We start from the raw sequence: 25794 nt of genomic DNA, 5'->3' as shown, positions 1-25794 counted from the left end.
AATATATAACAACCTTCTCTGCACTTACCCTTTAGGAGTGGTGAATCATGTTAATATTTCATGGCTTGTTTTGCTATACTGCTAGTCAGAAGAATGCCATGGATTTGAGAGGGTATGGTACACTTTGTAATAACTGTATTCACTACTGTAAATATAGATTAGAAGAAAACAGGTGCCCCTGCTCCCTTATCTGAGGGAGAAGTTGTTTGTAGGATACAATAAACAGCAAATCAGTCCTTACTGTTTCCATACAAGGGCAATAACATACATATAATATCACCAGTCCTTTGAGGAATTTAATTCTGTTATGAAAACTCAATAAATAGTGCCACATCACCTGACTTTCAGTGGAAAAATGGAAAACATTATATTTTTTTGCTGTCTGTCTTACTCAAATTGTGCATGAAACTTGCTGTCTGTCATTGATTCTATGCTTTAAATCCTGATTATTGGCTTTTTTCCTCCCTACCCTCCCTGTCCCAGGGTTTTGTTGTCGCTCTTCTCTATTGCTTCTCCAACGCAGAGGTGAGTAACGAGGAAATAAGATCATCAAAACCTTTAAAACCCAGGGGCCCCCTCTTGCTTTTAATTTCTTTTCCTATTTTCAGAACAGATCAGTGCTTTGATCTGCTGCTGAAAAGCCTGACATCCCCAGAGCTTTCCTTTTCCCTTGGTACCTTTGTTGCCTTTGTTTGTATTCACCCAGTTTTGACAGGAGGACACAAACAACCTTTGGAGCCCTGACCCTTCCCAAACTGTTCCTGACTTTCCTGGCAGGGATTTGTCTCCTGCTTTGTGTCTGATGTCTGTCATGATGGTGCTTCCATGGAAAGCTTGTGATGCTCCTTTAAGTTTATTTTCTCCTAGTGAGTTTCTTCTTTTTCCCTTTTCCCACTTTCCCCTTTTCCTCTTTTCCCCTTTTCCTCCCTTTTCCTCCCATTTCCCCTTTTTCCTGCCTTTTTCTCCTTTTTTTCCCTTTTTTCCCTTTTTTTCCTTTCCCCCCTCTTTTCCTCCCATTTCCCTTTTTCTCCTTTTTTCCTCTTTTTTCTCCTTTTTTTCTCCTTCCCCCTCCTCTTTTTCCCTATTTTTCCTTTTCCCTCCTTTTTTCCCCCTTTCCCCCCTTTTCCCTCCTTTTCCCCCTTTTTCTCCCTTTTTCCCCTTTTTCACCCCTTTTTTCCCCTTTTTCCTCCTTTTTCCTCTTTCCCCTTTTTTCTCCCCTTTCCCCATTTTTAATCCCTTTTTCTCCTTTTTTCCCCTTTTTCCCCCTTTTCCCCCCTTTTCCCCTCTTTTTTCCCCCCATTTCCATGCTTCCCCCCCTTTTTTCCCCTCTTTTTCCCCATCTTTCCCCCTCTTTTCCCCCTTCCCCCCCCTTTTTCCTCGTTTTTCCCCCCCTTTTTCCTTTTTTCCCCTTTTTCCCCCTTTTTCTCCCATTTCCCCTTTTTCCCTTTTTTCCCTTTTCCCCTTTCCCTTTCCCAGTGTGGGTCTGTGCATTCACTAATTTTGCTCAAACCCTTTCTTTCCTGCTTTTATAACACTGTTAGAATTGGGAGAAGTTCCCTGTAGTACATTTTACCTGTTCCTATCATTTCCAAACCTGACTAAATTTGCTGGCACTTTCCCCAAAAGAGCAGAATGAACCAAAATTGATGAGAAAATGTAAAAACACATCTCATCCTTGGAAAAGTGTGTAGGGTAGATGAGAGGAATGACCAACTAAGAGTGGCTCAAGTCTCCCTTGTAAATGAGAGCAGACACTTCTTATAGAATCACAGAATCATTAATGTTGGAAAAACCCTCCGAGATCATCAAGTCCCCCCTGTGCCTGATCCTCACCTTGTCCCCCAGCCCAGAGCACTCAGTGCCATGTTCAGTCATTCCTTGGACATCTCCAGGGGTGGGGAATCCAAACCTCCTGGGCATCCCCTTCCAATGCCTGACCACCCTTTCCAGGAAGAAATTCCTCCTGATGTCCAACCTGGCGCAGTTTGAGGCCGATTCTTCTTGTTTTCTACTTGTTTTCTGGGAGAAAAGACTGACCTCCACCTACAGCCTCCTGTCAGGGAGCAATAAGGTCTCCCCTGAACCTCCTTTTCTCCAGACTGAACACCCCCAGCTCCCTCAGCTGCTCCTCACAGGACTGACTCTCCAGACCCTTCACCAGCTTCATTGCCCTTCTCTGGACACGCTCCAACACCTCACAGGGATGGCTAAAGGTGCAATTAATCCTACCCATGGATGAACAATGCCTAAAATACATTTGTTACTTAGGAAAACAATTTATAATGGTCATTCTAGTGCTGTTCTGAGAGAGGGCCTTCAAGACACACTATAAATATAGAATGCTCTCCTTCCCATCTGCCTTCTGTACCCACAGACTCCTTGCCAACGGGATTTAATAGCTCCCATATTGTATCTCACAGCACACAAATCCAGGAGGTGGTAAGAAAGGGACAGGCAGGGTGTGATCTCTGGCCCCAAGATGAAGTTGGGTTGGCTTGTGTCCATGCTGCTTGGGAAAACTGCTTCTGGAGCAGCTTGGCCACTCGTTCCCACTTGGCAGTGCATCTGTTATGGCTCCCTGCAATCATAAATAATAATTATTGTTTTCTCTGTGTGTGTGTTTCTCCAGTTTTGAGTATCTGTGACAATGTGATAGACTGTGCTGCTGCCAAGAAAGGTGTTATTTCTACAGGATGAAACTCAGGGCTGGGATTTATACACGGCAGTGCTGAAGGGCCTTGAGTTTGCTGGGATAGCACTGGAATACTGGATTGGTGGAGGAAGCCTCTCTTTTAATGTACTTCTACATGTCATCCTCTGAATTTTTGAAATTGGGTCTATTTATTTTCAAAAGTGGATAGGGACACAGTTCAAGGTCTTCTAAAAATGTGTTAAGGATTAATCCTGGTTTTTCTGGTGCCTTTGTGACTCTGGGCTAAGTAGTCAGGCTGATATCCATATTTTACCTTCAGTGTCCACTAGGCCTTAATTTTCTGTTTCTTTGTTTTGAACTTCCTTTGCTACAGGTTCAAAGTGAACTGAAGAAACAACTGTGCAAGTGGCAGTATCAGGAATACCTGACCTTCACCCACAAACACGGGACTTTGTCCAGGGAAAACAGTCCCGTCAACTACGTCACTCAGTTGTCCCTGCTGGAAAAAATCAGCCCAAAAAGGAAAACATCTGGGTACCACAATGGTGTAACTACTGTCTGAGGCTTTCTAGCTGTGGCATTGGGATGTACTACCTAAGAGATGGCAAATTGGATCCTTTTGGCTTTCCATAGTGTGAATTCTGTAAATTCCTTGTCCTGGATGTGAGCTGCTTTTCTCACCTGGTACAGATTCATATCCCAACCCTGGCTCTCTACTTAAGTATAAAAAATCCATTTGTTTTGTTGGGAAAAGCCAGGCCTGGGGATAGTGTGAATCAACAGGTTAGCACCCTAAAAAATAAAAAAAAAACAACAAAAAACCACATGAACTCTCCTCAGGCCCACCACATTTGTCATGTCTTTGTTAGTGTTTCCCAAATTTTCCAATTCTCAAGTGCACTATTCCTAATCTTCATTTGCAAGAGTTATTTGGTGACCAAGTTTTGGCACAGAAAGAGTTATTTGGTGGCAAAGCTTTGTCATAATAATTACTGGTGTTGTTTTGAGACAGCTTGAGTCAGTTTAGTGGGAATTAAGCACAGAAACTTGCCAAGCACCACCTATGGAACAGCAACCTCCTTTAAAAGGAATCTCAAGGTGTCTAGAGTGCCACAAAAAAACCAGACAGTTACAATATCTGCTCGGGTTTTTACCTTCCATGCCTATTGAAAAGAGATTAAATTAGGTCAGAGGATCCTAAGGCCTCTCTTGTCTATGTGAAAATATGGATCAGCTGAATATTGGGCAGAGTATGGATGAAGGAAGAAATGAGAACAAACCCAATGCAGTGTCCAGCTGGGCTGCCTTGAGCTCAGAATGACTTATAAACCTGGTTTTAGAGCTCAACTGCTGCTCTTTGTGAGCTGGAACAAACCTGTCACCATAACGCTGAGGATTAGCTGGATCCATCAATGAAACACACAATTAAACTGTGCTTTTGTGCTTTGGGGGGACCTGGCTTTGGGGACCAAATTGCTGTGATCACTGTGATTGTCTCAGCATTTCTCAGCTCGTTGTCACTCCACTCGATGGTGTTTCAGGGGACAGAATTATCCACACTGCAGTGAGGGCAGTGAGGCAAAGCATGGCCCAGTAAAGCTCAGAACCAATGTTGTCCTTGCATCACTTCTTTGGGTGACCTTCCTCTTTCTTCAGGACTGAGTTGGACTCTACCTCAACCTCTCCAAAAGTAAAGAAAGGTACACAAGACACAGCTACAGCTCCTTTCAAGACAGGACCATTCCCAGGAGAACCTGCATCAGACTTGGAAGCACTGCTGGAGACCACAGCCATCCCCACACATCCTGGCTTTCTGTGAACTGCAGCATCAGATCAGCCTAAAAAAATTGTGTTCCAGTCCCTCAATTTGCTCTGCTCTTGGTTAATTATTTGGGTTAACAGACATTTGACTTGTGGAAACCTCTTTGTTGGTTTTTGGTGCTTCATTTCAAGTTCTGTTATTAGGGCAGAGATGAATTGTCCACATTTCTATAAATATGGTTCAGATGAGTTATTTATTAGTTAGGCCCATCTGTCCCAATGAATTGTGTGTTCTTTGTAATGAGTAATTTTGTCTATTCTGATAATCAGAATCCTTATCAGTTTTACTTGTCAAAGTAACCTTTGCTCAGTGTTGTTTCAATCTGTTGAAAAGCATTGTGATGAGAACACATTTGTGTGATGTACAGCTATAAAGTGCAAGTGATAATTACAGCTTTTGTGAGTTTGGAAATTTAATTTGTGTCACTTTGGATAGTTCATTTGAGACTTTATATAAAAAAAGAAGGTTAATAATCTTGGGGTGTGCAAAAGTTTCATGGATAAAGATTTTGTTTGGGCTGTGAAAAGGTTGCTGATCCTTTCTTGATGACACACCTGGGGGTGTGATGGTGTGTGTGGGAGTCGGGAATGCTTCAGGGATATCTTCCTCCACAAGGAAAGCAGCAAAAGGTTGTCACAGGCTGGGTTTAGCAGCGCTGTGTGTTCTGTGTGGAGCCACTGCCCTCTCCTGGAGCTGGGAATGCTGCTGGCTTGTTTGGATCTGTGCGATCCAGTGCTCCAAAACACTGCCCCCTGCACGTTCACACCCAACGTGAACCTGAGCTACAGCCTGGCCTGAGAATTAAATTAATAATTAATTAAATTAATAAAGGGCAGCTGCAATGGATTAATGAATTATATCAGCCAGGAAAATCTGCCTTCTCTTCCTCTAATATTCTGGTGTCTTTTATATAGTTTAACTCTTCAACTATTATTTTTTTAAAATTCCTTTTCAAACTGCATGAAAACTTGGAAAGGTCAAAACCAGCTGTTTTAGCTGGTTTTGGTTTGTTTGTTTTTTTTTTTTTTTGGGGGGGGGAGGGTATTCCAGCAAAGACAGGCTGTTAATGTAACTGAAATTCCTCTCAGAGAGTAGAATTTTAAATCTGATGGTGTCACCTCTTCAGAAAGTTTGATTGTGTGGGCTCCAGACTAAAAGAAATCCTCCCAGCAGGCAGCTTTACCTGCTTTGCCAATGCAGAGCTTCCCCCAGGCTGCCTAATGCACCCAGAGCAAGAGTTATTGGAGTGTCTGAGTAAGATTTTTTTCAGCTGCAGAAAATGCAACTGAGTTCAAGGTGTGTTGACAGACCTTGTGAATGAGGTTTTCCTCATTTAAACCAGGTGTCTGGTTTTTGGAGCAAACTCCTATAGCGTGGTATTGTGCCTTTAAAATAGTGGCTACTTACAAAGGACTTCTGGAGGGAGCTGAAGTACTTTTGGAGGTGCCTTTTCTTTCTCTGCCTCCTAACTATAAAAGGAGCCTTAAAAAAAAAATCACTTAGAGTAGATGTGAGTTTTACAAATTAGGCTTTTTCCAGATTCTCTGAGATTTGCTGATCTCCATGATTAGTAAGATACTGAGTGATGCAGCCTCCTGCACAGGGTGGAGAGAGGAGACATGTCCTATGTCCCATCATCCAGCCCTTAAAGAAGGGGCTGAGGCTGCTTTAGGTCACAGGAAATTCATGTAAAAGTGCATTTCCAGGGCTCTGAAGCACAGCAGAAAAGGAAATCCATATATCTGCCCTGTCCCTCCCAACACCCAACCTGCCCATGGGCCCGAGACCCCTTTTCATCCCAGGCCCTGCCTCAGCAGTGCTGTAGGATGGGGATCTCCAACCCCCTAGCCCTGGCTGTTCCATGACACATTTCTAACCACAGTTCCAATAAATGAGTATCCATTTCCCCATCAAAGGATGAGGATCCACATATCTGGACTTTGGCTGAGCAATGAGGGAGGACAACAGTGGAAAGATGGAGCCTGAGTGGAGATTCAGAGATCCACGAGGGACAGGCAAAGACTTGTGGTAGCTGAAGCAGAGGCTAAAGACAGAAAAAATATCAGAAATAGGTCATCTACTGTGGAGTCCTCTGCTCCAGTAGTGTGAATGTACCTGATATTTTAAAATTAACCTAATGATTAAACTCTTTAGGTTTGAATATAAAAGAAATGAAGCCTTGAAGCATATCAGGAGTTACAGACATCAATTTTGTTCAGCCTTGCCAACTGGAGGTCTTTGAGGACAACAGAAATAGTATTTAGGTCCCCAAAGACCTGTGGATCAAAACTCAGAGGCACAGGGGCTTTTAGTTGCAGTGGAGAGTGTGTTGCCTTTGTACTGGTGATATTAGACCCCAGTCGTGTTTGACACTGGTTCAGGGTGGTAAAAACATTCCTCATGTAACTCCCCTGGTTGATGGTGAAGGAAGAGGGTTCATGGCCCATTAAAGGCAAAAACTTCACTTCTGGTTGGTCCAGGACTGACTTTGACCAGCAGAATTCCTGGACTCCTCCTCATGAGGCAGGAAGCAAATTTCAGCCCAAAAAAACCCCCCTCCATCCTTTTGCTTCAGGGAAAAAAAACCCAAAAAACAAACACTACCCTGTAACTTCACAGACAAAAAGTTCTCTTTGGTGCAATTTTATATCAGAACAGACTTATACAAAATGATAATACATTTATTGTGTCATCTACAGCAGTATACATGTTAAAAACAATTTCTCAAAACACAAAAAAGGTTAGAAAGCAGCAATTGATATCTGTGTTTCCACCTCATAACGAAGCTGAATAACCCCAAATCCCATTACCAGTTAAACCAGTTTTGACCAAAAAAGGTCAGTATTAGACCCAACAGGCCATAACTTTGTACCTTGACACAGTCAAAAGCCAAAATACAGCTTTCCATCCGATAACTTGGTACTTCTCAGAGCTATAGCAGGTTTGCATTGCCACTAAATTGACAAGTAGAAGGGAAAGAGAATGAACACACCAAATATTTGTTTTTACAGATTATACTGATACACAAAGGCCTCTTGAGACTTCTCTGCAAGCACAAAGTCCATTGGGAAAGGCATATGCAGAAGCCTAAGGAATTTCAGACACTGAAGAGTGTCAGATCACACAGTGTCATATCACACAGTAATTCTTTACATGGATGAATTCCCCAAAAGAAAGCCAATGGGAAATTGCAATTCGAATCATAAGAAGGTGAAAGACCACGAGGTTCAAAACATTGTTCAAGCTCTGCTGGTGTGTTTTCATACACAAAGTACAATGTGTATTTAGCAGAATTTAGCTCTTTAGTACAGATACACACGGAGCTTAACATCAGAGCATCACTAACTGCAACTGCACACTCCAGATCTTCCTAGTTTGTCCTTTAAACGCAATTCTGAACTGGTTGCATGTTCCTGACTGCTGAAAGCAGAGGGTAAAATGCAAATTTTTTTTATTTTTCACTGCATGTGCGCTGTATAATATGGTTTGTTTCTGGACACAGAAGTGCTGGTCATATGGACACAGCCTGACAGAGGGAAGGAGATCTCCTGAAAACTCTACTAAGCCTTTATCAGGTAGAACACCTCCCTCAGATCTGGCTGATAACACCCAACAGAAGCCACCCCCAAGCTTTTCAAAGCCATTATTTTTCATCATGTGTGAAACAGAAGAGCAGTGACCAGGTAAAGTTGCTGGGGAAAATCCATCTCCACATCCAGGCTGCCACAGTGTCAACATCTGTCTCCAGTCTGGCCATCTCGACCTCCTGGTGGAAAGAAACACCTGCAAAGCGTGAATCATCTCCCCTCTGAGTGGACATCAAAAACACGGGGTTTGATTTTTGTGCTCTGAAATTGCTCTTTTGTCTCTTGTGGCCTCAAAGGCAAAGTGGAGAAAGCAGATCAAAGGGGGACACCTCCGCTGTTGATGTCTAAAGTGGAGTGGTGTGGGTATCTCCTTAGCTGACTGCTTGAGGACACAAGACCTTTTGCAGGACTTTAACTGTGGGCCAGACCATCTAATGCTGAAGGTGCCAGGTGTTGAAATATAGCCCTTGATATTTAACTCCTAAGGAAGAAAACTACTTAAAAACAGGTATTTGGTTGTATTTGTTGCATTATGCACGTTTTACAGTCATAGAAACAAGACTCCAGGAGACACTGCCCTCACAGAGATAATAAAGTTCAGTATCTGGGTCTGGAAGTAATCTCACTCAGGGAGTTCATCTGTTTCCTGGATATCCACACAGAGCTCACAGATATGACCCAGGAACTATAAGAGACTCCAATCTTGTCTGGCAGCTGGAGGCCAAGCAGGATCCCATGTGGTGTCCATAAATCCTGCTCTATCTGCTCTTCCCACTTGTTTTGCTTCCCTTCCACGTATAACAGTTCTGTTGAGGGCACATTCACTGCTCTGCAGTGATTATAAGTATAATATTGATAATATAAGCACACATTTCTCTGGAAGCCCTGCCCACATGAGAAAAACCTCAGAACAAAAGTGAAAGTCTTAATATCAAGAAAGGACATAATCAAAGCAAGGAGGAAAATCCGAATTTATTGAACTTTCTAGGTTTTTATCTGTGGGAGCCCTTGCATAAAGACATGTAAGATTGAAGCTCTTCAGAAGCCTCCCAGACATCTATTGCTACACACAAAAATGAACTTATTTTTTTTTAATCCTCTCCCATGAACACTTCAGAAATAGTCTCTGGGCTCTGAAGTCTTCACAGACCACAGGTTAAAAATCCTCTGACATCAGCAATTGTTTCTGAAAAAGTATTGAAAAACAATTTCAAATAACAAGGCAGATAAAGCCAATTAAATTAATGAGGCTTCTGCTTCTTTTATTGCCACTGTTTGCTGATGTCACTCTGGACATTTTTTTTTTTCTGTGACACTAAAATTTTTATATCTAATTTCTGTCAGGGCTGGGCTGGAAAAATAAAGTTGGATATTTTTATGGCTTGCAGACCAGATTTGGCAGGGATTTAGTAGCAATGTCAGACACATGAGCACTGAAACCTCACAAACTGACACAATCAGTGTCTTTTAGGCCATTTGAACGATGATTTCTTGCAGTATTTTTTCTGAGTATGTGTCCTATGCCTCTGATTGGAAACAGCAGTGATACAACTCCTCTTGCAAGATCAAAACTGAAAACAGAAAGGGAAAATATTGGAATTACTTTCCCTTTAGACCTGTCTGAAAGAAAATTACTCAAAAACCAAATACCATTTATAGGCTTTCAAGAACTGGAAATCTATCTCTTAGTTTTTATTTTTCCCTTTCTTTCTTTTTTTTTTCCCCCAGGGTGCTTGGCATGCTGCTTCCAGGTAATTTTCCTGCTATTCTGCATGAATTCACATCTGTATTTGATTCCTTACATTGTTTTTGCTGCCCAAACTTGGATTAGAGCTGAAACAAATGCAGCTTAATAGCATGATTTTTTTTTTTAGTCTTATCTTTCAGCTGTATGATCAAAGACAAACTGCAGACTTTATCTGAAATGAAGCTGTTTATACCTCAGGAAGAGAGGGAGAAACTGGAGGCAAGACTGGTATGAAAAGGAACTTAAGAGAACCAGGAATTATTTCAACTTGGAATTGAGAAAAAAAAGGTTTCTAACTGCCAAAGGAGAAAAGTTTTGCAATAACTTTCCAGTGGGAAGAGAATGTGACAAAAAGAAAATCCCACTGAATTTGAAAAGGAGAGGTGATCAGTTTAGGAGTGGGAATGTTATAATATGAAATAATGGCAATTACAGAGCTTCCTTCACATTGAGTAAATGTGTTTTGTTCTTGCTCATTTTGGTTTTGCTTATTTTCAGTTACTGATTTCTTTTGTCCATGAGATTAGGAAAACACCCCCTGAATCTTTGATATAACCAGAAGCTTTCACGCTATTCAGAAGCAGAACTTCGTCCACCATGGACATGAAAATACTATGAAAAGCCACAATTTTGCAAAAATGACACTGTCAAGGCAAACTATGGCAACTAATCCTTCTGTCCCTGCTGGAAAAGGAGCAGATTCTCCCAGGTCAGGTTTCCAGAAGGACTCTAAGAAATTCTATATTGTGTCCCACTCTGGTCCTCACAGTTCAAGAAAGAGGTGGCCAGACTGGAGAAGGTCCAAAGGAGGACCATGAAGGTGGTCAAAGGGATGGACAAAGAGATGGTCAGTGAAGAAAGACTGAAGGAGAAGAGAAGGCTCAGCAGGAACCTCATCACACTGTTCCAGTCCCAAAAGGGTGGCTACAAAGAGGGTAAAGTTCTTTCTTCACAAGGATCCACATGGAAAATACAAGAGGAACAAGTACAAGCTGCACCAGGAGAGGTTTCATTTTGATATAAGAAAAGAATTTTTTAGAATAGGAGCAGCCATTCATGGGAACAACCTCTCAGGGATGTGGCATAGGTGGTTTCCAAGAGGTGACTGGACAGGGTGCTAAATAACCTCACTAAGCTCCCCTTCTCACAAAGGTTGGACCAGATGGTCATTCAACTTCCAGCCTTGGTTGTTGGTTCCATGAACTGCTCTGCTTTCCCTTCTGGAAGGTATCTCCCACTTGCCATTGATGATGGAGAGAGTCTGTGGAGAGTCACCTTTGCAAATGTGATGTCAAACCACCAGCACAGGCAGGTCATGCCCAGTTCTGGTGGCTGTTTGGCCTTGCAGTTGCAAGGCACAGTCTTTTAGTTGCAATGAGAGACAGATGCTGAAAAGGAGGAGCCAGACATCAAATATAGTGTCTGATTTTAACTTCCAAACTGCCCCTCTATTGCATTTTACTCTGGACTCCCCTGCCTTCATCTCTGTCCCTTCTCCCACCACCCAATTTTAACACCTGGCTGTCAAATGCAAATGCTTAACTGATGCAGAGGAACTTGGGTAGTTCTCCTCTATGAAACAAAAATTCCCATAGCTAAGCATTTAAGTTTCTTTACCTGGGCTCTGAGTTCCAGATATGCTAAATGGAGGTGAAGGTAAAGGAGGTGAGGTCACCATGCAGCAAAGAAACAAGCCTTGTCCTTTACAATTACAGTTTGTAGTGTTCATTTGGGGATGTTAATTGTCCTGTAGTACCAGCACTTCACACTGACAAGTCAATAATCAAACAGTGGTTAGATAGAGTAAATAGTCACAAAAGCTGCAGCACAGAAAGTTTTTGTACACTTATAAAAGCAAAATAAGAAAATAAGGCAGGAAAAACATTATGGACACGGTAGAAAAAAAATGGCTCAAGGAGCACTGCACATTTGTTTCAATTTTAATTGTTTTGTTTTTCAGAGCACAGCCTTTCTTACTCCAAAATATATTTCACAGTGAAAAAATCAAACAAAGCACTGTTACACTCAGCTGATATTTACACACACCTGGAAGCAAACCACCTGTGGGCTTCTTCCCTCCTGGAACAAATGGGAACAAACAGCCACCGGGAGTGGTGGCCATGCCTGGGCAGCATCTGCAGCTTTACATTCAACAGAGAGGGTTTCTTGAGGGCTAATTTGTGCCAGGGCACCAGAGCCTGGTTGCAATAACTATTTACACCTCAAGCATGATCTTTCCAGCAACGCTGAGAAAGTTCAGGTGACCAGGGAAAGCCACATCTGCAAAGTGCAGCAACACTTCAGATGAGTCAAATCACGAGAGAAGGGGGTGGTTTGTATGAGATATTGTACATTTAATAGGTCGAGAGGCACCTTCTCCTCTAGGAAATTCAGTGCTGGTGAATGGTACCAAAGACTTCAATTTGAGCAAGAAACACAGGGTCTGCAACAGCAGAAATTTCCCCTCCACTGCTCTCCAACTTGTCTTGCTCCTGAGCATTGGTTCCAGGAATTAAGGGCCAAGTTTTCATGACTATTCCACCCTTGGATTCTCTTGCTGAGACCACCAAAAATAAATAGTAATAACAATGTGCTGAGGCCAAATCCCAATCCTAAGTGAAGTGGGTTTGTTCTAACAACAACAACAACAACAATACCAGTTTTCTGTACTGATTTGAATTTAGCTGAGGGCCTGGTCTCCAGCATGCAGGATACAAGGGTGGTTTTGGCGATGTGGACATTTGCCCACGAGGCACTGGACTGAGATCCACCAGCTCAAATTTCAGAGCACTGTAGGACAGCCAGGGAAACAACAAAATCCAGAAATAAACTCAGGAAAATCTTCAACAACAACACCAAAAATACATGAAAAAATAAAGATCCAAACACCTTCTTGCTCTGAACTGAAACATGGCAAAAAGTCTCCAGCTTTTATCTCAGAAGTTCTAATTTATTAATGTTTGAAAACTGGTTACTAGTCTTTCATGCAAAATATAACTTTTGATTTTTTTTTTTTAATAATACACTTACAATATTGTCAATATAATACTTGTGAAAGCCCAAACTGCAGAAAACAAAACCTGGTGGTATCTGTTCATTTAACATTAGATTTCAAAAATGTCCAGGCTGCCAAGTGCAGGGGAAACTTTCTCAAATAGCTTTTTGGAAGCATCTAATGAGAGAGGAAGGCCCAATCCATCAGTTAAAAACACTCGAGTGACTTCTGCAGAGAGCTGGGAAGCAGGGGACCAATTCTGCTCTCAGAGCAGCAAATCAGTGCTGCAGATGTGCAAAAAAAAGGTGTCTGGATCATATAAATTCCACTTGAGAACTTGGGGTATAATGGAAGTGGTTTAAACACTTTACTGGTCCTCTGTGCAAGGGCAGATTTCACATGACAGGGGTGTAACCATCTCTTAAGAGCATGATCCTGTACCAGTATAACCTCAGTCATTATTTCTATTTCAAATTATTTTTTACATTCATTTAAACTGCTACAGTTGAGAGCAGATCATGCCCCATAAAGCACTACATGTGTTGAGGATTATTACAACTAATATTCCTTTCCACAACTTTCTGAGGCCTTTTTTTTTTCTCCTTTTAAAAATAAGTAAACTAGGATTATTTTTAAAAACCTTTGCTTAAAATGACATTAAAACTTTTTTTTTTAACTTAACTAACAAAACCAGTGAAATTAAAAGCTCACACTCAGCTGACACTAAAATTCCAAGTCTTTCCCTTTTTTTTTTTTTTAGTTTATGATCATGTCAACTAACACCAAAGAACCAGCCTGAATTTTGAATTTCCTGGTTACTATTAGTTTCAGTTCAAAACTTCACATTTAAAGTGTCATTTCCATTTTTGTCTTTAATATATGCACATACACACACAAATATATATATTATATATATATATTTATCAGTTCATAAATCCAAAGTGAAGTGAGCATTAGGATGGTCCTCAAAGCCTTTTTGCTCTGTATAAAGACTCTTAAGAATTGACATCATTGACACTGGATTGAAGTAGGTAAGTACCAGTCGTGGCTTCAACTACAAGGCAAAGGTTGAAAGAACATTCTAGTTCCTCCCCCAAAAAAGCAGTAAGACCATTGGTGCTTAAACAAACAGAATGTCCAAAAAAGAGACAAAACTGCCAGGTGTGGGAAGTCCTCCAAAGTCCTTACACTTTCCTTCCACGCCATCCCATTGTTCAGTTTAGTTGCTCATTGATATCACCAAATGCAGATGATTTTTACCTTCCAGGATGTTGTGCCAGATCCTTCTTGTGCCTCTGGCAGGGGAGAGTCGACACACAGAAGTCCAAGAGGTTGCAGAGGCACCACGGGCTGTGTGACAGCATGACCCCAAAACACCAACGTCACGTTTGGCCACAGATGCAGAGGGTCCAAGGTCATCTGCAGGGAAAGACCACCCTGGAACCAACTTTTGCTCTTAAGGTGGGAGGGAAGGGACAGTTATTTTTGTAATTCAAAGAATCCAAATGATCAATCTGTCACTCAATGCCAAAAAAATATAGGTATATCTCGACTGCAGGGCCCTTTTAGAAAATTCACAGCTTAGCTAGAACACAAACAATCTCAGAAGTGTCCCTGGGTACAGAAAAACACAGAGGATCCCATTGCTCTTGCCTCAAGTTCCTGCAGTGAGAGGCAGTTTCACATTGGCACAGCTGCTCCTTTAAGTCCACTGGGAATGTCTGACTAAATCCAGCTTAATTTCCTGGAGATCCTCCTGAATGGTTCGATTAACCCAAGCACAACAGCTCCATCCTAAGACTCAAAAGAGAAACACTGCAGAAATTCACGTGCCAAAAGACAGGGACAGGCTCGGGCATGTTGGACTGGGGGGAAAAAAATAGGCAAATCCAACCCAAAAAGGAAACCAAGTGGCAAAATGACAACAGTCATGTCCATTCACGGACTGGGATCAGTTTGGCAACCAAGGATCACAACTGCACAGCAACCACTTGTTACTTTGGACGGACACGGATCACTTGCAGATGCTCTGAAATGGGAACAGTTGAGTGGGTGGGTTTGGCCTCTTGTTTGTTAAACATTCCCCATTAATGGCCTCGAGTACAGTTGGGTATTTACAGTGACTGTTAAAAAGAGATATATACACACATTTCCTTTGCTTTGTCACCTCCAGAGGAGAGGAGAGGAGAGGAGAATGATAAAAAGAAAAGAAAGGAAAGGAAAGGAAAGGAAAGGAAAGGAAAGGAAAGGAAAGGAAAGGAAAGGAAAGGAAAGGAAAGGAAAGGAAAGGAAAGGAAAGGAAAGGAAAGGAAAGGAAAGGAAAGGAAAGGAAAGGAAAGGAAAGGAAAGGAGAAGGAGAAGGAGAAGGAGAAGGAGAAGGAGAAGGAGAAGGAGAAGGAGAAGGAGAAGGAGAAGGAGAAGGAGAAGGAGAAGGAGAAGGAGAAGGAGAAGGAGAAGGAGAAGGAGAAGGAGAAGGAGAAGGAGAAGGAGAAGGAGAAGGAGAAGGAGAAGGAGAAGGAGAAGGAGAAGGAGAAGGAGAAGGAGAAGGAGAAGGAGAAGGAGAAGGAGAAGGAGACCTACACCACCACAACCAAAACTATTGTTTCATTTTTTTTTTCTGTTTCGAGGGGCAGTTTTTGGTTTGCTCCCGATGGATTTGCTCCCTCAGCTGCTCATGTGGCCAGGTTCTCCGCATTTATGCTGGACATCCGAATCTGAGAGCTGCTCTTGCTCAGAATGGACAGTTGTGTCCCCCCGTTCACTCCGCTGCTCGCTAGAGAAGGATGGCGGTGTTTGAAATCCACAGCAAAATACCGGTTGACTTTCCAGCTCCTCCATTTTCTCTTTATTTCTGATTGCACCTTTAGGGAGAAACTTCAAAAGGTCATTTTTTATGTACTTCGCCGCTCGAGGACATGCTGATAAATTATCAAGATTAGCAAAAAGCCCACAATTCCACAGAACTATTTTTAAGGCTGTTGTTAAACTCCTCGCTCCAGCAAAATCTGAAGTGGTTTCTCCACAGCTGAAAGAGGTCCAGCCATGTAGTGGGAATTACAGCCCAGGTTCTGTGTCTCTGGCTTCAGATAATTTAGGATCAGCCCAGAGCTGCTGAGAACAAAGACCTGTTCAACACTAACTCCAACATGAAGGAAAAAAATACCCTGTTTTCATCAAAGACATAAAAAGGAGCCAAAGAAACCAGCAAACAAAAGGTACTGGACAGTAGGGAAACAACCTGTCCATGTGGTCAGCCTGTCTTGTGCCTGCCATTCATGGATGGATGTCCATGGAAAACTTTGCCTCCTGCTTTCAAATCATCTCAAAGCACACACCAGCTCTGGGATTAATAGATATCTGTGACACTCTCCTTTTCTTGAGAGTATTTTATGGGCACCCACAGTAAATCACCAGGAGTAAAACTATCCGTGGTTAGAAGTTCAGTTAGGGAAGAAGCAAATAATTCCATAGCTTTTGTACTTTTCATTCATCACCAACTTCCTGGAAATCCTGCTGGGTGAGCATGTGAGTATATACAGGTAAAATTTAACATAATAAAGATCATATGAGCTTAGACCAACATTTGCTTGGTCTGTTGCTCACTCCTGGCAGGAGCCTGTAGCACATTTCTGAATGAAATAATGCAAGAACAAGGAAATATGTAGAGAGGTTTTCCCAATATATTTTTCCAGTCTTCAATGAGCTGCTGTGACAAAGATGTTCTCCTTGGCTCTAACAGTCATTACTAGATTTTCCTGGACTAAAAGTGTCAAAATGGATCATCATAAGCCAAAATGCTAAACAAGTGCTTTAACTCTATGGGCAAAAACTACAGGGAGGAAAAATCCAACGGGAAAACTTGCATTCTCCTTCTAGTACCTCTAAATTCCTATTTTGGTTAATGTATAAATTATAGATTAGATGGAGTATGGAGTTGTATTACCCCTATAAAATCGAAAATAGTGTTTGCACCTTGAACAGTGTAATTATTATACCAGAGGTGAATCCTTTCTTGCCCTAAGAAATTTAATGAGGCACAAGACACTTTTTAATTACCATTCTCTAATGTCTTGAGAGGTAAAATGGTTTTAATCAATCTGATTGTGTTGGTTTGGCCAACAAGAACCCTCCTACTCCTTCCAAGGGGTTCCAAGAAATCTGACAGACTGTACTTGTTATCTTGGAAGGTGTTCATCTCCAGGCTGGTTTTAGAAAAGACCTTTTGGCTGTTCTTTTAGCACTCAGGGGAGGTAATGGATACAACAACACTTGTAGGTGGGAGATTTAGATATCCAACAACACCAGGTGGTGAAGTCTGAGTACAACCATTAATTCCAACAAGGCTTGATCCAGATCTCACCCTCCAGAGCTGCTTGGGACTGACTGAGCTATGAATAATGCTTTCACAGCCCTGTGGGGCCTTTCAAAGTCACCCTGACTAAGCAAAGGTGACCTATGAGTTTGTTTGATGAGCTTGGAGGTTGTTATCTGAGAAGAAATCACTTGGATCAAGGAGTTTGAGACCTTTTGTACTAGAAATAAGCTGTTGCAGGCTAGAGATGAGCAAGCACAGAACACCTACTGCACACAGACTCCTTGGAAAGAAGAAAAGAAGGTGATTCTAGGGATTTTAGAGAAAGGCTCCTGTTGGACTGCACAAGAGATGTGTATGAGTGGTGGAGAAAATGGATGAACTCCAGATATCCCTCTTAAGGTGGCCTTGAGGAGGGAACCTTTTTTTGTTAATTGAGAAAATAATAACCTCAGGTATTCATTTGGATAAACAAAGGCAGAGGAATCTCAATCTGCAGATCAGAACAGATGAATCAGAAAAAAAAATACCTAGTGTGGGAAGCTGACACCAGCAGCAGCAGCAGCAGCTGCCATGTGCTGAGAGGAGTGTGAGGCTTGCAAGATATCTGGGGAGGGTCTGAGGGGGCTTCTGGCACAGCTTGGGCTCTGTGTGTGTAGGGACCAGCTGGAAGGTGGCAGGTCTCAGATAAGAAGCTGACAACACTTGGATGGTGCCAGCAAGAAAGGCCAAGGACTTGTGAAAACTTGGAATTCAGCAAAGGGTTTGATGCTGTTTCCCTCAGCCTTCTCCTGGGCAAGCTGGCAAGATGTGGAGTGGGTGGGTGTCCTGCAAGATGGGAAGGAGGCCACACTCAGAGGGTGTTGGACAAGGTTTTTTGCTCAGGCTGGCACCCTATCACTAGTGGGGTCCTCCAGGGATTGGTACTGGACCCCACACTGTTCAACATAGAACCATGGTATGGTTTGGGTTGAAAGGGACCTTAAAGATCAACCAATTCCACCCCCTGCCATGGGCAGGGACACCTTCCACTAGCCCAGGTTGCTCATCTGACCCGGATGTGAGCACTTCCAGGGATGGGGCAGCCACAGCTTCTCTGGGCAACCTGTGCCAGCGCTTCAATATCTTCATAACAATCTCAACAATGGGGTTGAAAACACCTTCACCAGTTTGCTGATGACACCAAACTGAGTGGTGACTGGACATGTCAGAAGAAAGAGTCACCTTATGGAGAGAACTGAACAGGCTGGAAGAGTGGGCTGGCAAGAACAGGGCCAAGTTTAACGAAACAAGTGCCAAATTCCACAAAACCAGTGCCAAATTCTGAACCTGGGGTGACATTGCCAAGGAGACCACTACAGCCCTAGCCCAGTTAGGGAGTGTTAATCTGGACCATCATCTCTGGCATGGCCAACATTCTGGTTTAATAAGGACACTACACATTCTTTCTTTTTTTTTTTTTTTTTTTTTCTGAGAATTGTGAGATTCAGCCTAAGGTATCAGGGAGAATGGCAGGTGATGAGTTAGAGGAAAGGTTTAGGACAGCAGTTACTCCCACAAGGAAATGAAATGAGGAAGATGGGTGAGGAATTTAAATATTGAAAGGCTTACCTCCCCATTCAAGAAACAGTAGAGAACAGCAACAACAAAACCCTGGAAGAGTGGGAGAGAAAAAATAGTGCAATTTATGCAAAAAGTAATGTAGTGTATGAAAAAAGTTAATGTAATGTAATTTAAATCCTGAAGGAATAACACAAAATAGCAGGAGTTAAAACAGGCAATCAACCAATCTAACCCAAAATCCTAGTACACAAACCATCCACACGAGTGAACAAGGACACACTCTGAGAACTGTGCATGCAAAGTATCTAAAAAACAACATAAAATAGAGATTTCATTCTAACAAAACCAGAATTCACTGGATAATCACCTGGAAGGATCCCAGTCCCAATTCAAACACCAGTCTCTCCCTCTTACTGACATTTTCAGGCGAAAAAGCAAACACTGTGTAGTGAATTCCAAACAGGGGGATGAGCAGCAGCGTGGAGCGAGCCAGCCTCCTGTGACAACAGAGGGAGAGAACTTTAATGCAGCCTTGCAACAATCACCTTGTGCTTTAATTAAAGAAGAAAGCATAGAACGTTTTGCTGACTGACTTCTGGGAAAATACATACACTGCATAAATATACAAATACACAACATTCCTGTTTGTTCCCAACGAGTGATTTCACACACACTGCAGTTTGCTCCCACTTCTTTCACGCTGCTACAATAACAGCACATTAATAGTGATTAATGTTCTGTTCTCTTATTTTAATTTTCATTGTTATAAGCAGGAATGTCTTCCTATTGTGCCCAAAAATGAAGAGGGGAATCTTGCTAAAAGATTCAGACTGCTACCGTAGCACAACTATAAACCTTAATCCCAATGGAGTGTTTGAAACCACTTTTTTTTTTTATATATTTTATGTGTGTGTGTGTGTGTGTGTGAATTTTTTTCTGCATAGCAAAAGAATTCCAAAACAACCATACAAATAAAGCCAAAAAACCAACAGCCACACAAATAAAGCTCAAAATCCTTGTATGTTCTTGTTCTTATACTCATGATTATTCCTCAAGGTCTTGGTTTTGGTCTCATTTATACTGTTGGAAAGCTAAGTGTAGTTCCACTGTTTAACTAATTCCTACTGCTTCAGGATAAAGAGGTTTCAGAGGGAAATCAGGTTCAGTACATAAAAAATAAAAGGGCTAGAAATAAATGTATGTAAGCATTTAACTGGGGAAATTCCCCAAAAATAAGGGGTCAGCCAAGACTTGTGCATGTTTTGGTCAGTGCCATTTGCTGATTGAGCAGCAAAAAAAAGATCAAAGAGAAAGTAAATGTTGATTTGAAAAAAAAGGAAATGTGGTTTTTTTTTTAAAACAAAGTGACCTAAAGTAACCTCCAGGACATTTGCAAAGGGGAAGAATATCATTGATTACACTCAAGTAAGTTAAGAAGGCAGATGGAGGACAAAGGAAGGCAAAAAGCTGTGAAGATGTTTCTAAGAGCTGCACACTTTCTAAAATTCAAATGTTCACTCTGCTTTTATCTGTAGGGACACATTGGAATTTGCTAATTCCAGCTCAGCGATAACCCAAAATGATGTGTTGGACTTACTGAAAGTGAAAATTAATTAATATATCTCCAAGAACTCTGAACATATGATATTGCCCCCAACACCTGTAAATGGGACATCCAGTGCATTGCTGGTGTCTCTCAGTGAGACTTTGGGCACTAACAGGGATAAACACATCCCAACTCTTGCCTTGAGACTGCACTGAACACACCTGAGTCATGAGTCTGATGGACACCAAACCTCAAGGCTTGGGGAAAGGCCCCAAAAACCAGAGAACACAGTTCTTGTGAGTTATCAAGTTAGACACTGACCATAAGTTTTTTTTAAAAAAAGAGAGGAACAGCCTTGGAATAGGTTGATGATCATACAGTGTTCAGCTTTGGTGATCTCTAGAAAAATTAATCTATACAGGAGTGAGCCAGTGTGATGGACTAAAAGAGTTTTTGGGGTCCCTTCTAGTCCTTTTTCTCTATGGACCTGTACTATGGTTCATGAAAATGAAAAGAAACACTGAGGAGAAGTGTATAGAACAATGTTATCCCTATAAACCTAAAAAGATGTAAAGAACGTGCCTTAAACTAACCATGGAATTAAAAGAAAATCAAATTAAAGGTAGTAAACTTGACAAAGAAGTATCATCTCTCAAAACCTGTTATCCTTTATATTCAGAATTAATGCTAACAATAACTAAAGCATAAATGTTGTTTTGATCTAAAAGTCAGAACAGAATTGTCTATTAGTGTGTTCTACCTCACTGCACTCATGGGAGATTAATTTTGGGAAAGATGCAGAGGAAGTCTTTTTCCATTGTCAGTTTTGTGGCATTAATTACACCTGATTAATCATACAATTAGTTTGTAGGATCTTGAAGTATAATGCCATAATCAAATTATTTGAAATGCTGTCTTCAGTACTGTCATGAAAGTCATGAAGCAAATACAATAAAACTAAGAAGTAACACATTCTGAAGTTTATAGATTATTAAGATGAATGAGGAGGAAAAGCAGATTTCAACAATGGGAAAAAATTGAGAGATACTGATGACTGTAAAGATGATGATGCATTGATTCTTTTTTTTCAAGATTAGGAAGAAAAAAGATGAAGTAATTTCTGTGAAACATATAAGTTTATGGGGAATGAAAATGTTAAAGGAGACAGTGGAATTCTCAGGAGTGTAAGAGCCAAAGATATTTATCCTCTTTTCTTTCCACATTTTTTCAGAGAGGCAAGAAGCTTGTGGGATGGATCTGAAAGTTCTGAGGACAATAATCACTCAGTTAGGATTAAACTGTTTAGAAGACAATGTTCTCCAGAAGGTCTAGTGGAAGCCTTGTTTACATTCCATCAGGTAGAGAAAAGTCTTAAAGTTATTTAAAAAAAAGTTGCATTTCAGTTCTTGCTGAGCCTGACATTCTATTTTTCAGCTGTTATTGTGCTTAAAATCAGTTTTAACACAAGGTTTTCTCCTATAGTTTGGCTATGAATGTGCCCTTTCCACAAAGTGTTGGTACAAACACATGCAGATATTGGTGTCCTCTGTTTTTCCTCCTCCTCTATTGAATTATGAAAAAATCTCTTGATACTAATAGGAAAAGAAAGTAGAAAGATTTTCTAACTTTGACCAGTATTTGAAGGAACCATGTTTTTAGTTTTCCATTGTGCATCCACACTTATTGAAAGCACTAATACGTCTATGGATATTACAAAAGACAAAACTGGACATGAATTTGAAATGAAAATACAGATCACATTGTGTTGCTGAGTAGAATTTCCAGTTATTTCTACTGAATATTTCAGCGTGTTTCTATTCCACATTTTAAAACAGGTTTCTAGAAGACTAATTCATGCTTGATTAAACATAATAATTGCATATCAGGTTAAAAAACAATATTATGATCAACTGTGCAACAGGGAACAAGGACCTACGGGTTCTAAATGGTCTAAATAGGTTCTTCCACCTCTGGTGAAAGGGATGTAACGAAGATATTTCTCCAGACTCAGAAACTGCAGATGCAAGTGCAAGAACTGCTGAGCTGGATGTGTGATGGTGCCATTTGAAATGAATGGAGACCATCAAAAACATGTGTGCTCAGGGGACCTGAGCTCCAGGAGGAATAGAGTAAGGAAATTTGGGATTATCATTCTATTTTCTGTCTCTGAGAGACAGGTGAAGATGGCAGTTTAGAGGTTCCTCTCCCATCAGTTCCAGGTATCTCCACTGCACTGAGGATGTGTCTCGTGCCACGTCTGCAGCTGCTTCTGTTGGACTCACTGCAAAGTTGTGTAGCTCAAAAAAGCCACTGCAACCTACAAAAGGTCTGAGATGACACTGGGTGCTCTTAAGCTCAGAGTAATTTTTACTCTGGCAAAGAGTTTGCTGCCCCTGATCTCAGAAATTCTCACCACCCAAGTTCTTTGAGGCAAAAGATCACAGACTGCCCAAAGAAGCAAGAGATCTCCTAACCACAGAATTTGAAGAAAGATTATGTAGTTGTTTTGCTACTTAGTCCTGCCTGTTTAAAGCCAGAGAGCTGTTCAGTTTAAAAGCTGAACCTTAAGTGAAATACTTGGCTCAAATATAAACTTTTGTGATGAAGACGTCAAGGCCTGTAGTCATGTAAAGCAACATTCATCTCACCAAGGTTGGGACATACATAAATGTAGGTATTGATCATGAAATTATTAAAATAATGTCTCTAAATTCAATGTGGAGAAAAATGCACTTTTAAGGCCTAGTTCTTGCCTGCTATAGGTGTCTCTTTAAGAAGAGGTGACTCCTGTTGTAAACCACATGGGTATGTACTGAATGCATCTATTTATGTATATATTGACCAGCTTCATGCTATGAGACATCTGCAAGGATGACATCTAATTTCAGTTAAATTAAATCCACATTTACATTCCCTTCATTGCCTGTGAAGAGTAAGAAGCACTTACACACAAGGACAAATCACCTGCCCCTAAGGAAGTTCTTATCACATCCTAAATCTACCCATTGACCACAAAGGGAGTCTGGACTGAGTTTGCCACATAAATTGCTGCCCTGTAGACTTGTGAAGTTCAGATTAGAGGAATCCAATTTTTCTGGCCAAATGTACACATCCATCATCTCAGGGGTGAGTATGTGCAAAAAAATAATCATGACAATATTTCATAGAAGGATAAAGAGCATACCACGAGGATACCTGCTGGCATTAGTGATGAAATGCTTGATATAGCTCATGTTTAATAAACTGAAGTATCTATTTTATCACAAAGATCGTAAACATAGCTAACATGACTTTCAGGAACCTGAAAAATCTCTCTAACAGATACATGCCTTTTCCAAAATTAGGTCTGTTAGGATCACTTCCAAAATACCTGAGATAATACCTAAACACAGCAAGTGATTAGAGCTTTTTAATTTTCCCACGCACAAACCACATCTTCAGACCAAGGACTTGAAAAACAGGGAAGCTTACTGAGACTTCCATATTTTAAAACCAAAAAATTAGGTTTAAATACCTCCTGTTTAGGCTGAACTCTCCTTGCCATTGACCAGGTAGAGGATTTCACCTCAGATAGTTGTCACTGTCCCATCTTTCTAAAACACTGCATTTGATATGACATTTGTTTCTCTGCAAAGGCTCAACATGAAGTTTGTGCTGCATCAGGGTGTCAGTTAAGCAGTGAATTAAATCTCCTCCTAAATGTAGGTCCTAGTTTTACCTAACTGCTCTTAGTCTTCATCTTCTCAAAGTGTAGAAGATAAATATGCTAATTGTTCTTTTATTCTCTGTCTTTGTTACTTGCACAGTGCCAGCCTTTTGATCGAATGTTTTGAGCATCAGTTTCTTAAGTATCTTGAGGAGATGTAAAATCACTGAGAAAATTCACTTTCATGTTTGTTTTTTTCTAGCTAAAAAGACATAATTAAATATGTAGTTAAGTTACAAAACAGCCTCTTTTCCTTAATGGTGTAAAAAATAATTACTAAGCGTTCTTTAGCAAAACCCTGGAGTGCTGGGTCTGCGTGTCAGGACATCTCTGGGAGTGCTGATTTGAACTTGTAAAACTGCTGTGAAATTCAGGAGGCAGATCATCAGGAAACATACTGTACAACAGACTTCTGAAAGATATTCCTCACCTAAAGAAAATTACATGATCTTGGAAGTCTTTTCCAACCTTAATGATTCTATGAATCTATGACAACCTGTGGGCTTCTTGTATGAAACAAGGGGTGAGGTGGACTATGGAAAAGTGATTAACTCACACTCTCTAGGCTGAATGGCACTTATTCACTCTTCTGGATGCCTCACTCTCAGTAAATGTGTTTGACAATGATTTCAACTTGATGATCTTGGAGGTCTTTTTCAACCTTATTGATTCTCTGATTCTGATTTCTGACTAGACACAAACTATTTTGATATTGGGTCAATCTTAACCCTTCCTCACCTCGGGTGTTTACTTACATAACTTCACTGAGTTTTATACCCAGGTATAAAAGATGTTTTATACCCACTGAGAGTCTGATTGACTCAATCTTGCCTTGTCCTTGTTTTTCTAGCAAACTTTCAGGTGAAACATTTCCTCTCAGCGTGAAGGTGCTCCCCTGTTTGCTGTATAATAAAGAGCAGCTATTTATTAACCCCAAACCATAAATAGCATCAGCCATAAGTACCAAAAAAAAAAAAATTAAAAAACAATAACCTTAAAATTCTCAATTGTGGTGCATCAGCAAAAGCACAGAACAAGAACAAAAAAAAATTCTCCATGCAACAGGAACTCAATGAATGCTTGCTCTCCTCTTGCTACCCCTCTGCTCTTATCCATTCATTTAATTGCAACATGCTCATACAAACACAGTAATGTCACAGGAGTGTGAACACTTACAGGGTAATGGTTGATAGTTCTGACATCTTGCAAGAGTGCTGGTTAGCCCTCTTAGGCTTACAGTAGCATTTCTGAACGCAGCTGCTAAATATGACAAGATTAGCAATTTTTTTTTTTTTCAGCATCTCGTGAACAGGCCAAGGTAGGTCACTCACAACACATTTCATGAGACACGTCACAAAGATGGAAAGCAGACACCACAGAACGGAGCTACAGCACAAACCAGCTGCTTGACTGAAGCAAAAATGTAAATTAAAAATATAAATTAAAAACGCACTGGCTTTTGCTGGCGATTTAATGTGTTGGTTCACGGACAAGCCAAGAATTGAACGACCTGAAGGCAGCGTTAGGCACCCAAAATGTACATGACCTTTGCAGCCTGGGGGTTGTACAGAGGGTCACAGAACAATATATTCGATGGAAGTCGACTGCATGCTTGTGGAGAACAGTCAGGTAGGAACATAAACTTGTAGGATGGTGGTCAGCCTGAGATGAAGTTGGATCAGATGTTCCTCATTTTCGTGTGTGAGCACCCAGGGTGTGTGGATCCCTTCTTTTTAGCAAAGGGTACTGGTAAGGACACCAAAGCACTTTCTCACCCATCTTCCTTGGCGGTGGGGAGGGAGTTCAGTGTGGAAACTGCAAGTCTGGTGAGCTATTTGGATGTACCACCTATTTTTTGTCACA

General features: G+C 41.1%; 2 protein-coding genes across 16 annotated transcripts in view; one reads left to right on the top strand and one right to left on the bottom strand.

Annotated features, from left to right (window-relative positions):
- LOC135404634 (vasoactive intestinal polypeptide receptor 1-like) overlaps positions 1-4891 on the top strand; it is a 30375-nt gene extending 25484 nt beyond the window's left edge. Inside the window, exons 12-13 of the mRNA XM_064639371.1 lie at positions 484-525; positions 3027-4891. Of these exons, the coding sequence (XP_064495441.1) occupies positions 484-525; positions 3027-3215 (231 nt within the window). The 3' untranslated portion in view covers positions 3216-4891. The remainder of the gene's footprint in view (positions 1-483; positions 526-3026) is intronic.
- A 2244-nt stretch (positions 4892-7135) lies between these two features.
- Positions 7136-25794, bottom strand: part of ADCYAP1R1 (ADCYAP receptor type I) — a 144512-nt gene continuing 125853 nt past the window's right edge. For 5 of the 15 annotated variants that reach the window (XM_064639381.1, XM_064639417.1, XM_064639436.1 and 2 more), the window contains 4 exons: positions 25108-25191; positions 19047-19176; positions 18728-18769; positions 7136-15678 (listed from right to left, as the gene is read on the bottom strand). In XM_064639381.1, coding sequence (XP_064495451.1) covers positions 15469-15678; positions 18728-18769; positions 19047-19176; positions 25108-25191 — 466 coding nt within the window. In that variant the 3' untranslated portion in view covers positions 7136-15468. The remainder of the gene's footprint in view (positions 15679-18727; positions 18770-19046; positions 19177-25107; positions 25192-25794) is intronic. The other 10 variants (XM_064639409.1, XM_064639430.1, XM_064639447.1 and 7 more) reach the window with 5 other exon arrangements.

The sequence above is a fragment of the Pseudopipra pipra genome, chromosome 1 (genome assembly GCF_036250125.1).
Source record: "Pseudopipra pipra isolate bDixPip1 chromosome 1, bDixPip1.hap1, whole genome shotgun sequence".
NCBI classification, from domain to species: Eukaryota; Metazoa; Chordata; class Aves; order Passeriformes; family Pipridae; genus Pseudopipra; species Pseudopipra pipra.
The sequence above is the reverse complement of the archived record's forward strand: the minus strand, read 5'-3'. Positions and strand labels throughout refer to the sequence as shown.